The 16,385-nt window shown below is 34.2% G+C and overlaps 1 protein-coding gene across 1 annotated transcript in view; it reads right to left on the bottom strand.

Moving 5' to 3' along the window:
• LOC113521408 (uncharacterized) overlaps positions 1–16,385 on the bottom strand; it is a 138,186-nt gene that overhangs the window by 33,809 nt on the left and 87,992 nt on the right. Inside the window, exon 6 of the mRNA XM_031912729.2 lies at positions 4,258–4,420. Coding sequence (XP_031768589.2) covers positions 4,258–4,420 — 163 coding nt within the window. The remainder of the gene's footprint in view (positions 1–4,257; positions 4,421–16,385) is intronic.

Raw genomic sequence — 16,385 nt, 5'->3', positions numbered from 1 at the left:
TGACTTTATGAACACTCATTATTATACATGGTTTCTTTCATACATGTGCTTATATTACTTGCATACACCCACTCTAACTTGCCTACCTTGCTTTGGAATTATAATTTTCGTTTGTATAAATAAAATGCGTTATTGGCTGTATTCATAAGAGACTTGGCATGTAGGTTGTGTTTTTAAGAGCTGCGGATTTTTGTATAAAATAAATAAATACATATTCCGTGGTTTTGCCACGTGAATCAGTATATAAAGTATGCTATGTGCTAAGTAAGGATATAACCTACTTGTGTACCAAATTTCATTCAAATACTTTTAATACTTTTTGCATGAAAGAATTGTAAGAGACGATTTCGTCGATTATATAAAGTGATTATTAGAAAGAAAAAAATTATTCAAAGAGAATTGTGTATTTTTACTAGAACAATGAAGGACAAAAGGTAATGTCGAAAAATAATTTTAAAATTACTGTCAAAGTCTATATATATGAAATTATCTCTAGACAATAGCAACAGTAACAAATATTCATCAATCCATCCATCGTTACAAACTTTAGCATTTATTATATTAATAAAATTTTATTGGTGATTGGTAAGGGGCTGGTCACATGGCTAGAATTACTAATAACATTTACGCAAGAAGGTTCTCGAGTGCAACAGAGCAACCCCTTACGAACAAACGAAGTGAAACGACTCGCAACTAAGTAGGATGCCCACGGCTTTTCATGTCCATAGGTGACATAGATATTTAGATTCAGATAGTTTATTTGCATTATTTATTATTATTATACCTGCCGTTAACTGACTACTGCTGAACATAAGCCTGTCCCATAGATTGCCATAAATAATGATCTTGAGCCTCCTGCCACCATTGACATCTTGCAATGCATATGAGCTGCTCCATCTAGTGCAGATGTCCAGCGGAATATGTTGACAGACCGAGATAAAAAGTCTATGTCTAGGAAGAAATAGACTTTTTGGTGAAATTTGGCACGCACGTACTATAAGGAATGGAGAACCATTCCTTATTTCATAATGATTAAGGTATTAAAGCTAAAATTAAAGCGCTAAGAGGTAAGAAACAGACATCCTTTTAAGAGATCTCTTAATGGGATAAATCCGCCATTAATGTATTCAGTATGAATTATGTACAAAAAAGATTTTACAATACAATACTTTTACATAAATAATATTAGCAAGGATTAGACCCACAAAAAATAATAAAATTATACTATTACTTGGTAAACCAAAAAGACGTTTAAGAGGAAAAATTTGTTTACCTAAACCCTTAGAGGATTTTTGCTTCGCTATTCTTTTTTTTTTGTAGCATATATTATATATAAAAGAAAAAAAAATATATAATAAACAATAAACATGCTCGTAAATGTTTCGACCTTGACATTATCCCATATCACCTTCCAAACTATTCTATGTTTTATTGCTATTCCCTAGCAATAAAACATGAAATTTTATTATTCCGGCTTCCAATTATTAGTTCATAATTAGTAGTGGGGGCTAAATACATGTACAGCTTTATAACAATTCCGTACTAAACAAGTACAACGGGATCGATTCTGAGGCACCATTTTCCTAAACCTATCTCCAAAATTAAAATTTCAATTTGATATATAAGCGAAACCATATCAAGTTGAAAGAACAATTGTTAGAAATAAATAAATAAATTATCGCAATCTGCCAACCCTGTACGCAAATCTTGGGCGAGCATATTAGAATTAAACATGGCAGGGGATAGAGCTTACAGCCATCACTCGGATTAATTTGGATTGTATTTTTCAACACCGATAATGAATTCAGGCCAAAGGTTTTATGTTTTGTTTGGCTAGATTCGAACTCACGACTTATACCAATGGGCCATGAATGTGTGTTACGCAATATCTTCGCCATTTCTTTAAATAGTATTTTTTTTTTTTTGCATTTCATAGGTTTTAGTCTTATCGTTATATCGTTAATTAAATCGTTATAATCAAATTTCTAATAATAATCTAAGTTATAATAATCAAAGTTTTATAAAATAATCGTATAAATCGTTAATTAAAACAAGCTTAGATGTTTTTTTTACTTAATAGATACTAATCTACATTAACAGAGAATCTATTCTAATTCACGCGATCAAAACCGGGTGATACAGCTAGAAATTATTAATATATTTTTTTCGAGTTTTTATAATGTTTGTATACAAGGAAACTCCGTGGTTTTTCCTCGATTGAATCCAGTTATCTTAAGTTTCCGTGCGTATTCCCAAAAAATTTTTACTTAGAAGATAATATCAAATAATTAAATATAGATTAGTGCCATAGAAATTTTATCAAAATCGGTTCAGTAGTTTAGTTTAGAATTCAAAAAACTCAAAAAGTGGCAAGTTGGCAAGTTTTGCCATAACTGAAGTTTTTTTTTTTTACAACACAGGGGGCAAACGAGCATGCGGCTCACCTGATGGTAAGTGACTACCGCCGCCCATGATCACCCACAACACCAGCGGCATTGCAGGTGTGCTGCCGGCCTTTTAAAAATAAATATACTCTTTTCTTGAAGGTTATGTTGTCGTATCGGTTCGGAAATACTGCTGCTGGAAGTTGATTCCAAAGAATGGTTGTGCGTGGAAGAAAGTGCCTTGAAAAACGCACGGTGGAAGACCGCCACTCGTCCAAATGATTGGGATGAAACTTTTATTTTTTGGCGGGTTGTACGGTGGTGAAAATCAGCAGCAGGTATCAATCCGAACAATTCCTCAGAACACTCCCCATGATAAATTAGTTAGTTTCTTTTTGTGGAACAATACGTAACGACTTTTTTGTACAGTAAAAATATTCTCGTACTTATTAGGTCTCAATTCATTAAATATACATATACCTATTCAACGTGATCATACAGAAATCTCGATTTGTTGCAACGTGAATTAGTACTATCATACTAATTAATATACGAACGAACAAAGGGTTAGATAATTTTGAACTTTACGTTAATAGTTATAAGGACGCTTGATGGTGATGAATCTAGAATGATCGTGAGTATATCAGCAATCAGAGCATACAGTCGTTAATTGAAATGGTAACGTTTATGTTTACGTTTCATTATCACAATTTCTATCTACGTACTTTATTTGCGTACACACAGACTTATAAGTAAAAATAGGGACAAGTGAAAGAATGATAATGAAAGAACATGGCGTGAAATCAGAAAACGATCCAACTAAAAATATTTACATAGATATATATTAATAATAATAATAACGGTGCATTCTATTAATGTTATAAATATACATGTGGCTTTGCTCGCGTGAGTTTGAATATCCATTGTTTTCATCTAAAAAAATATTTAAAGATCTACGAAATTATGTTCAAATCCGTTTAGCTGTGTCAGCATGCTTGATTAATATTCAAATATCTTTACAAAGTTTCACATCAACTCGTATATAAATAAAAATCAATTGCCGACAGTATATAAGCAAAAACCTATCTCGCCAATTCTTTTTTTTTTGTTTGTAATAATCAGAACAAGTTTCATATCAGCCGTTAACTGTACACTGCAGAACACACACTTGCCACGCTTGGCAGGCGGGTTGGCAACCGCAGTTAAGCTTTCAGAGATATTATAAGAGGGACACTGCTGCCCATTCCTTGACCACTAAATTCCCTTAGTCTTACGACACTGAAAAGAAAGGGTGGCCCATTCTATGGCGGAAACACAGAGAGCAGTTTGTATGAAAGTAAATGTTTGAAAATCATACACAAGAACAATTAATGTAATAAATAATAATTTTGGTCAAAAATCTCCACAAAAAAAAGTGAGTGAAGGAGAGGAAAGATTTAGTCTCATTTTTTCATTAGTACTCCCGTGCGAAACCTGGACGGACAACTAGTTTATAATATTATACAGGAAATACAAGTTAATAATTATAATTTTAATGTTTTTACACAATTACATTAATTAAAAGCCAATAAAAGATTTCAATTTTAAACCAATATATCAATAAAAGATTGACTGGTAGAGAATGCTACTAGCCACCTTTTGTACCTTAATTTATTTTGATCAATAAAGTTATCTAAATTAATAAACAACGACATTTTATTACATACTCTCATTACATTCAATATATTTTAATTTAGAACGCAAAATAGTGTTTTAAAACACACAGTATTTGCTTCGCAAAAAAACACTTTTTTCTCTGGAAAAAAACGGCATCCACGGTCATCTAACATAATTATAATTCTAGTTATATATTTAATTATACCGTTTTACTAACCGTGGTTCAGTCTAAATTTGCGGTGTTTGTCCATGACCGCCGGCTCTACCAGTGCTGAGATCTCGTCGAGTGCCAACGCCGCGCCCGTTCTGCACCTCGCGTCCGGGCAAGACACCTCGTATGCACCGTTGCATACTTCGAACTCCACGTACGCTTTCATACACTGCAACAATTACATATTATTATTAGGATTTAGAAATAGATTGCTTTTTTTTATATCATTTAGAATAGCATGCGAGCAGAAAGCTCAGTGTTTTTTTTATACAACATAGGGGGCATACGTGCATGCGGCTTACGTGATGGCAAGCGACTACCGCCGCCCATGATCACCCACAACACCAAAGACATTGCAGATGTGTTGCCGGCCTTTTAAATAGGAATATGCTTTTTTCTTGAAGGTTATGATTTTGTACTGATTTAAGTTAAGAGTTTTGGTTAAGAGGTTGATGCTGAAAATTGATTCCAGGATTGATTGTTGATGGAAAATAACAACATTCATAAAATTAGTAAAAAAGTGAAAATAATGAGCTACTAAGCGCTCATCGTCGCCTGCACACGCTGAGCGTTGTTTCGTTTACCAGACAATTTTAAGTTGATTTATTTAATAACTTGTAGGAGAAAATATATTTTCAAAAATAAAAATAGCTTGAGAAACTTGAAATATCAACAATTTAATAGAAAACTGGCTAGGGTCGTTCACTGGTGTGGCGTGACATCTGCTTAGCTACACGACAATAAAACTTTACTTGCAAGGCATAAAACTAACTAGAGCTGGCCATATAAAACCTTGTAAGATATATATAATTTTTATAGCACGTACTGGTTACAAGTAAACGTAATTATTACTTTGTAAATTTAATGATTTATTTGTCTGAAAATATAGGAACAAATTTTCAACAACCATTATTTAATTACAACCCACGCACACACACACACACACACACACACACACACACACACACACACACACACACACACAAACGCTGTAATAAATTTATTGTATTACAGCACAGGACAATACTATTTTACCGTCACAATCTAATAGGAGATTAAAATGTAGGCATTTATATGGTAATGCTTTTAATTTTCCATGATGAAATCATGAACGTACACGGAAATTTTGAATTTAAAAAACGAAAATTCGTCTTACAACTCCATACACTTTGCTCTATTATAGTGATACGATAAAATCGTACAATATTATGTCGTATTATGTTAAATTATAGTGCCCAACAGCGACAATATAAAATATGCATGGCAATCATAAATTGTCAAAAACTTATAAATATATCTTGTTTTAACAGTCAAGTTTTTACGACTTTAACACGTTCATTCAATATTTAAGTATTATACTTTAAAGTTGGATAAGATCCAAGCTGTGAAATTAACAGCCATTCTGAGTGACGATTAGAGATATGGGGTAACTGCAGAGTTATGAACCTATAGATACATTGACGTAACCACAACAATCTTCCTGTACCATCATTATAATTATTATAAACGTATCAACTGTAAACGCTTTCTTGAGTGAGTTCGCACGCGACGGTCTCAGTGTATCGTCTGTGCGGTAGGGTTGTCAATAATCCCATTGCTGGACACAGGTTTATACACATAAGACGACGATATTACCTTCCTGTTACCATGGTAGCTACCTAGCTACCATGGTAACAGGAAGGTAATATAAACCTTCGCCAAGCTACCTAGGTTGGCGAAGGTTTTGACACGAGTTTTCCTTCTTTCACTGGTTTATTATGTTTCCTTTCTGCGATCACCTCTTTGTATTTTGTTTGTATATGTCGTAGTTTACTTAATACAAGCTTTGCTTAATATGTGACTAGAGGGCGCTGTAATATATTTAGCGTTATTAGTTTTTAGTCCATGATATTTTTCTTACTCGTATGTTGGCAAGAATTAGCTAATTTATTCATTTATTACACCAAGACAAGAATGACATCAAGGCTCAATTTTCATTTCGATGAAGAACAAAAAAAATTCTCACTCCTTACAAAACTGTAACATTTTATAGATATTTAAATATTAATCAAAGATATTACTAGATGCATTTACATTTATTACATAAAAATGACAAAAATTAAATAAATAATTCTAGTCAATCAAATGCTAAGAAGGCAGCCCTATCCGCTCAGGATGACATTTTGATATTATTTGATGAGTATTAAATATTATATAAATAATATGTTGATGAATGGTAAGCAGCTACAAGTCTATAAACCTACCTATTACCGTGAAGGTTGCGGTTCGTATTAAGTGACCATAATATTATATAACCACAATATATTATGATGTCTTTCACGTATACGAGTATACTTCGCAGAACTTTTACAATGGACTGTATCATAATACATACAAACATATCTGTCACGCCTGTCTCCCATTAGGGTAGGCAGAAACAATGGAACGCCAAATGTTTCGATTCAAACAAACATCTTTCGCCTCTTCCACATTCATCAATCTTTTCATACACGCTCGCCGGTTACGGGTACTTTTAATTTGGCCCTTCTTCAGCACATCGCCTAATTGGTCGACATACGTCCGTCTAGGGCGGCCCCTACTGACATCTCCATTCATTCTTGCTGGATAAATCTTTTTTGTAATTCATTCATCCATCCTGTCCAAATCAATCTAATATGCAATCTCAAAGGTGGAGAGGAGGGACGAGTCACCTGCCTTGAGCATATTGTACAATATTATATCAACCGTTGACTGTCCACTGCTGATCATAAGCCTTCCCCTATTAGGAGGTTTTGTAGTTGTTGCCAGTAGTTGCCAAGCTTGGCGGGTTGGTAACCTCAGTTAAGTTTTAGTGAATATTTTAAAAGGGATGCTGCTGCTCATCCCTCGCCCATAAGTTCCCTTTGTTGCCCTTCACGATACCCATAGGAAAAGAAGTAATCCATTCTGTGCCGGGACCACAAGACCATTTACAATATAACAAAGTTTACCAATCCAATCTTTAAGCTTTACCAGTTTTGACTTTCTGTTCAATTTTCTTTTTAACACCTGTATCGTCTGGAAGGCAGTTGCTAGACGTGCGTTTCGCAGAACGCGTTTGGCTACGAACGAATCCCGCAAAACAAAGTCGGCTATCCAAAAAAACAGCGTAGTCCCTTCCTTTCTATAAAATATAAAAACGCGTGAAAAAAATTATAATGAAATTCTGAGTAGACTACAAATTTCTTTCCTATATAAAAACACTGGGGACTTGAGGAAAAATTTTCAGTTTAATATTGAAAATTTCCAAGTAAGTTAAGTACATTTTTCACATTAAAGTCGGGAATTTGCTATTGTCTTATCAGTTTTAATAAAACTTCAAGACATTACAACATTTACCAATCAAATTGAATATAACAAAACACGGATGTAATTACAATAAACACTGAAAATAGCATTCTAAATTGCTGTTCTAAATTTGGATATGAAATAAACTTATCATTTAATGGCGCATGCAACTTGCTTGCTAGCTGACTCTGTTCCGGATAGAGGGGTAAGATTATGGCAGGGAAATTATAGGGTATTGTGACATAAAGACTATGTCAAAGGAGTCGGTAACACGCGACGATTAAAACTATGGTGTTTCAGCCGTCAATAGGCCATCGCCAGTTTGTTCTACAAACCTGAATTCGATTTTGTATTTTAAGTATTAGAAAAATAAAAAAATTCCTTTAAAAATCATTACAATCAATTTATAGCTGGCGAATATTTCGTAATATAGTCACAAGAACTATGTTTTTTAAAAGCATTTTTATGACGCTTAGAATGACAAATAAACTAACAGTCTATCTGATGGAGAGTAGAAAATATTGCTTATAAACATAAATAACATAATGCCCATGGTACACCTTATAGTTATCATTTCTGAAAACTATGGATGTTTAGACTTCGTGCCCTATAATTTCACAGTCATATCCCACTCTTGAAACCGAAACACTGCCATGCGAGCATAGCTCAAGCATGGATTGTTGATTTTCATGCCATCATTCGTAAGAAGGTCGTGTCAATAGTGAAAAGAATGCGGGAAGTGGCAACACCATCCTTAAAATGATAACTGAGAATGTCCATGCACCTGTGATGGGGCATTTCGTTCTTTCTCAAGTATATGATTTATTGAATTATAACCATGTTAGTAACATGGTTTTAAGTCTAGTACTAACTAACTAACTAACAAAATAGATCTTGCTATCTGGCATTAAATGGATTCGCATTTGAATAGCTAATTAGACGGATGAGTTTCGATGCAAACGACTTTTATACAGTCTTACTCTGGTAAGAACATAGGAACTTTTGAGCACGCGATTTCAAACTAGAAGAATTGGCAAGAAACTTGGCTGACTTTATTTAGGTTTTCATGTCTTGTCTATTAAATTCAAGATTGCCAATAAAAGGTTTCATGAAGTGTCGCCCACAATATCACATGGATGCCAAACTAGGGAGTGTTATGAGAGCTGAGCTCGGATCGGGGATAATCCCGGCTCAGTAAGGATGAATGTTTGTTATACACGTACGTACGTATATATCATATAAATCTTCTGAATTATACCAACGGTTATAGGGCAATTTCACATAGTCGGTATTGTTAAGATTAGCGATTTTATTCTACGACTGATCAAATATTATTGGGATCACAATGTAAAAAATAGAATGTTTCTGTGAATTCAGTGTCCTCTGAGACGGATTATATATTAATTTCTAATCAGCCTGAAAGCTGGGTACCTCTTTATAATTTTCTTGGAAGAAACTGCGCGATCTGCACACTATTACTATATATGTAATTACTTATAGAAATACAAAGAGTATCAAGCTTATCATAGTATATTCTGCGGGTGGGAAAGAGGGGGGGGGGGGCATAATAAAGGACTCTAATAGCCCCATTGCTAGCAATATAGAACATATTATTCACGATGGGCCGACTGACTTACCTTCATCCTCACCCATCATCTAACACTGGTGCCCTGAGGAGGAAGGGATTATTAGTAATACGAACTACCATTCCTATTGCCAGATATACCCTGTCAGGTCAAACTTCATGTCCCCCCCCTCCCCCACTGGATTCCATCGGCTGAATTCCTAGTGTATTTATCATGATGTGATACTTATCTTTTAATCTCACCTGTCATCTTTCACTAGTACCCCGCCAGCGTATACCATTAGCGCAGGCAGTGTTACCACTCCATTGTCATTCATAAAAAAACACTGGTACCCCGCTAATGTATACTAATAGTGCTGACGGGATTACCATACCGTTTCACCCATTAAAAATATTCTGCGACGCTCATAATGTCGTACATTTATATAGGCGACAGTTACCAATGGAAACACCATTGTTTGTTTATCATTCAAAGCCGCGTAGTTTTATTAATATTAATAAGATAGATAGATAGATACTCTTTATTGCTTCCTCCAAAAGATTACAATAGTAAACTTATTATAGATATAAACAATAAAAACAAGTTTTTAATTTTAGATATGAATCAATTGTTTGCTAAATTAGGTACGTGACGTGGTACACTATAGACCCTGAACTGTGGGCTCAGGTTATGCCAATAATGTACATTATATAAATATATTCTATATTAAGATGTTTATTTTTGTAAACATCTATTTACGGTGCCTAAAGTAATAAAATGCTAAAAGGACAATATCGTATCATCGTTTTAAATAAAATTTTATACTCTGCAAACAAATTGAAGAGAATAGATATTTATTGCCAAAAAAAAAAAAACATAGTTACAACAGTAAATAAAGAAATATTACACAAATAAAAAGTAAAATTATATTAAGTAAAAAAAACTGGCTCATCTGATGCTGTGAGCGTCCCAGTGTAATGTGTACAGCTGCACAGCGATTGGTTTTCAACCAATCCCTCTCTTAACAAAAATACAAATACAACTGCAATTGTCTGTTAAAAGAACTATTTCTTAGATAGTATATTAAATAAACATAGGTTTTAATCGTAAAAATATTAATACGGAGCCAAAACGAGACGGTATCAATTGCAAAAAGTATCATCAAAATCAGACCCGAGTAAGTATTGTAAATACGAGAGTAAATTATAAAAAAAATAAAGGTGCTTTGAGAAATTCCTCTTTTTAAAGTGCATATCCAAAAATACGCTGCAAGCGCAGTTCATTATTAGAAAGAAAGAAAGAAAGAAAGAAAACATTTATTGACAACAACAAAAAGTTACATACATTATGAATTAAAAAAAAAAAACTTTACATTTATTATTGCCAACATGGTCACCACTCAGCATGTGCTGCAGCAATTTAATTGCTACAGCGCTGATATTCTGTGGTGCCCATACGTGACATTACGAACGACGACAGCAAACATACGCATATATATACATACACATACACACACATACATATATATACATATACACACATATATATACATATACATATATATATATACACATATATACACACATACACCCACATATACACATATACATACCTACATATACATACATACACACACACACACACACACACATACACATACATATACATACATACATACACTTAACTGACAAGATATACCCATATAGATATGTACAACAATAATACAATAACAATACAACAACACTACATTATACAACGAAGCAGCAATGTTATGCAATCACAAGGAGTTACATGCTTTTTGTAGATTTAAATAATAGTTTTTAGCATAATTTTTAAAAGTATAAGTTGTTTTTAAATTTCGTATGGGAGGCGGGAGGTCATTCCAGATCTTGGAAGCTGCATATTTGAACCCTCTCTGAAAACTTGCAGTTCTATGTCGTGGTACCTTTAAACGTATAGAAGCTACTCTTAAATTATATATACTATGCTCTTGCGCCCACGATAATTTATCGTAAAGGTATTGAGGTTTACCTGTATTTATTATATTAAACACTAAACATGCAAGATGCAACTTCCTACGTGAAAACATTTTCATGATACCGGCATTGTTTAAGAAAGGAGTAACGTGATGGCGCGGAGGAATGTGATAGCAAAACCGGGCACATGCATTTTGCACTCTCTGGATCAGTCCTTCAGTTCTAGACAACAAGCAGGGGCCATACACTACATCACCATAGTTTAATTTGGATAAGACAAGAGCCTCACACAACTTTTCCCTAGTAGACACAGTTAGATATTTCCGAAATCGATATAGCAACTTAAGACGATAGAAACAGACTTTCACCGTTTGCATAATATATGTTTCAAAACGAAGATGAGGATCAATGACTAATCCTAAATTACGTGCTTCTTTTAATTGATCAATAGGTTTATTATTGATTTTAATACATGGTTTATGTCTTTCTATATCAGCTATCAACTTTTTTGTCCCAACAACCACAAACTTACATTTATTAGGATTAAGCATCAAACAATTTTTATCGGACCAACTGGAGATACGATCCAAATTTTCATTTAGTTTTTTAATGGCACATGCTATGTTACAGGGGTCAAAATGAATATAAATCTGGAAGTCGTCCGCGTACATTTGGTACTCACAGCCTTTAATACAATTAATAATATCAAAACAATACAAAGTAAATAAAAGTGGACCCAATATTGACCCCTGGGGTACTCCTCTAGTTACATATTTAGATTCTGAGTTAGTTATTAAGAAACAGAATTTATTAATATTAGCATAATTAAACAAAACCCAGATTCAATTCTCGACTAAGTAAACTCAAACATTTCATCTACAGTGGAAATTATAAACGAGTTTTGAATGAAGCACGCATATATGATATTACTCCTATGTTCAACCCTTGTTAACGATTACATAAGGAAAGGATTTTACAACGTAAGCACCTCAAAGAGCGACAACTTTATTCAATGTTACTTCACTGCCAGTCGTATTCCACGCTTCACTCGCGTATGTACCATGCCATTACTACCCATTTGTGCTGAGCAGTAGGAATGCATGTGTTATATTTCTGTAGTCACATAACTTTGTATTATGATACTCCCGGGGATCATTACTTACGCTTTACATTCAAACTGCAAAGTTTCAGATGCATCTGCAATCGCGTGATACGCTCTTGGCGATCTTTGTATAATGACAATACATTTTATAGGAAAGGGATTGTTAGTAATGCGAACTACCAGTTCCATTGCTAGCAATATATCCTGTCAGGTCAACCTTTACATGCCCCCACCCCCCACTGGAAACCATCATGCTGAATTGTATGAGACTTTGTACAAAAGTCGATTGCTTGGGTACCTCTGTCCCATTCGTGTTTCAACCGTGAAGCAGTTGCGTTTGCATGGCTGTGTTTCAGTTTGAAGGGTGGGATATGGCGTGAATTTACTGGGTACAGAGGAATAACACCTGAGTCCTCAGGAATGGCAACGCATGGGGGGTATCATGGGCAAACCAGTATAGATAAATAGATAGATACTCTTTATTCTTTCCTCCAAAAGATTACAATAGTAAACTTATTATAAATATACATAATTACAATAATAACACAGGTCTACAACGGAAAAGTATTCGAAATAATTTTAACAAATTTCTACTCAACTACCCATGCTGAATACAAATTGACAAGTGAAAGTGATTTATTAGTTTGAGTTTTTGCAATACTTGACATTTTCCGAATTTAATGATTCTACCCTCACTGAACTTGATAATGCTGATTATATTTACTTAGTCGGCATCGAATGTTAAAAATATTATGTTTAGTTAAAGTGATCTGTATTACTAAGTGATAAAAGTATTAAAAATAAAAAAAAATACGTATAATTTATAGCAAAATGTCTCGAAAATGTGTAAACAATTCCGACAATTTTTGTTACATTTGTGGTGAAGTGATATTTAATAAGCAAAAGTGTTCAATATCACCTGCAATAAAAAAAGCTTATTATTACTATTTTAACGAAAGCATAAAACATCAGGATAAAAGCTGGGTTCCACATTTTTGTTGCAATCCGTGTGCTACAGGCTTAAGAAATTGGCTGAATGGCAAAAAACCATCATTTCGATTTGCAGTGCCAATGCAGTGGCGAGAATCGACAAATCATGCAACTGATTGTTATTTCTGCCTGACAACCCATGTATTTGGAAAAGGCAAGGGTGTTTCTAAAAAAAAGAAAAAAACCATAGTGTATCCGAATGTACCATCGGCTACTCGTCCTCTGCCGCACAGCAATCTTCACCCGATTCCGAAACGTCCTCATATTGAGGAAGATGAAATTACACTTACTTCACCATCAATTTCTTCAATGTCAGAATCCGAAGTACCTAGTACGTCATCACAGCCACACAGGATAACACAAGCCGAATTAAATGATCTTGTAAGGGACTTAGATTTGCCCAAGAACAAAGCAGAACTTTTAGGATCGAGACTGCAACAATGGAACCTATTAGAAAGTGGTGTGAATATTACATCTTTCCGTACTAGACAAAAAAACTTAACGCAATATTTTGAAATGGCTGAAAGTTTAGTTTTTTGTATAGATGTTAGTGGTTTGATGAAAGCTCTTAAAATTACGTATAAACAGAATGAATGGCGACTTTTCATAGATAGCTCGAAGTTAAGCTTGAAAGCTGTTTTGTTACATAACCGAAATATTTTACCTTCGATTCCTATTGGTTACGCGGTCCATATGAAAGAGTCTTATGAAAACATGAAAACCCTTCTGTTGCGGATTAAGTATGATAAACACCAATGGCAAATCTGCGGGGATTTGAAAGTCGTAGCTCTGCTGCTCGGACTACAATTAGGCTACACGAAATTTTGTTGCTTCATTTGCGAATGGGATAGTCGTGATAGAAAAGAGCATTATAAAAAAAAGTTGTGGCCCCATCGTCAGACACTTCAACCTGGACAAAAAAATGTTAAAAATGACCCTTTAGTTAACCCACAAAATGTTTTACTTCCGCCATTGCATATTAAACTAGGACTGATGAAAAATTTCGTAAAAGCAATGAACAAAAATGGAGCTGCTTTTCAATATCTTCGCCAGAAATTTCCAAGATTAAGTGACGCTAAGGTCAAGGAAGGAATATTTGTAGGTCCTCAAATAAGAAATTTATTTAAAGATGATAACTTCGACTCGGTTCTAGAAGGTAAAGAAAAAAAAGCCTGGGATGATTTTCGCCTTGTTGCAAAAAACTTCTTAGGAAATAAAAGGAGTGACAACTATGCTGAACTTATAGAAAATATGTTATCATCATTCCAAAAACTGGGTTGCAACATGTCCTTGAAAATCCACTTTTTACATTCGCATTTGGATTTCTTTCCGGATAATTGTGGGGCTTTAAGCGATGAACATGGGGAGCGCTTTCATCAGGATATTGCCAACATGGAAAAGCGATATCAAGGCCATTGGAACGTTTCAATGTTGGCGGATTATTGCTGGACTGTTTGTCGAGATATTCCAGAAGCAGAATATAAGAGGGCAGCGAAGAGACCACGTCGAAATTCCACTTATGATTAAAAAAACTGTATAATTTCTGTAAATTTTTTCAAAAATCGTCTTATTTTTTTTTCTAAATAAGGGAAACTAATTTTAATGTTTATTAATTATTTTTGTGTTTAGTACGTGGAAATCAATAAAAAAATCTACTTTCCATGAACAATACTTTTTTAAAGTCAAAATTTGTAGACCAGTGTAATTAAGTATACTCTGTTATGTCCATGGTACTGCTCAAGTCTATAAGCAACGGTTACCACTTTTCATCAGGTGGGCCGTCAGCTTGTTTGCCATTCTGAGTTGTATAAAAAAAACCTTTACATGCCCCCCCCCCCCCACATTGGAAACCATCATGCTGAATTGTAGGTGTATTCATCACGATGGGCTAACTGATCTGCCTTTTTATTGTCACCTGACATCTCTCACTGGTTCTCCGCCGGTGTATACCGATAGCGCAGGCGGGGTTACCATTCCATAATCACCCATTAAAAAACATCTGCTCTATAACGAATGCCAGTGCAGTTTAACTTATTTAAGTGACAATCACCTTCGTCCTTCTGTGCAACATAAAAGCTCTCACAAACATCAGTTGACAGGATCAATTTCAAAATTAAATTTTTATTAATTTCTTGTTTTTTCATTAGCAACAGCGCGATACACTCGAGGCGTAATTGTCCCTGTTTTTAATTAATTAAAAATATATTAATTATAACACTTTGTAAATGGTCAATGTTAATGGCGTATCCATTAACTTGGTTTCGTAAACACTGCCATATTCGATGCTCGGATAACGCTGATAAATAGTATAAACAAGTCTTATTGAATAAACACGATATTATATTGTGCTTTAAAACTTATCACTTTAATGCACTATTCTTTAATTATCAACCTATCACATGTATGTAAATTATCTCTAGTAAATAATCTGTTCTCACAAAACAACGATATAATGTGACATTGACTAACATTATTATTATTATACATAAATAAAAATGTCGCCGTGTAGTCCCGGCATAGAATAGGCCACCCCTATTTTTCCCGTGGGTGTCGTAAGAGTCGACTAAGGGAGGGCGAGGGATGGACAGCAGCGTTCTTCTTAACATCTTCAAAGCCGAACTGCGGTTGCCAATCCGCCTGCCAAGCATGGCAACTACTGGCAAAACCCCCATGGGAAAGGATTATGTTCAGCAAAGAACAGTTAAAGGCTGATACGATGATATTTGTCTGATTAAATTTTAATAATTCAGTAGTTTACGAGTAGTTTATAGATCAGAATAACTGGTTTTGTTACAGTTAAAAAAGAAGTGTTCCATGAAAAAAACCGACTTAATCAAATGATTAAGTCGGTTATTTAACCATATTGAGAGTCTTCTTTTTGAAGTCGGTTGAGAATACTTGTTAGTGTGGGAGGCTCTAAATTTTTTATTGTTTTTCGGCTCATGTATCTTCGATGAAAATGTTGAATTTCGCTATTAGAATATTGCACTTAAAGATGCTAACGAATTCAATATCAATTGTGTATTAACATACATACTTTTATTTTTATTTTGGTTATGTTTGTTTTCACATAGAAGCAATACTTCGCAACAAATAGGTTTTGCTCCAAAAAGAAAAACGACAGCTTCAACAATCACGAAATATATATGTTACCAAATCAAACTCAAAAAAGAATTATCAAAATCACTTTAGAAT

Source organism: Galleria mellonella, unplaced genomic scaffold (genome assembly GCF_026898425.1).
Source record: "Galleria mellonella isolate WM207_F2 unplaced genomic scaffold, CSIRO_AGI_GalMel_v1 utg99, whole genome shotgun sequence".
Taxonomy (NCBI): Eukaryota; Metazoa; Arthropoda; class Insecta; order Lepidoptera; family Pyralidae; genus Galleria; species Galleria mellonella.
This window is presented reverse-complemented; position numbering and strand designations above follow the sequence as displayed.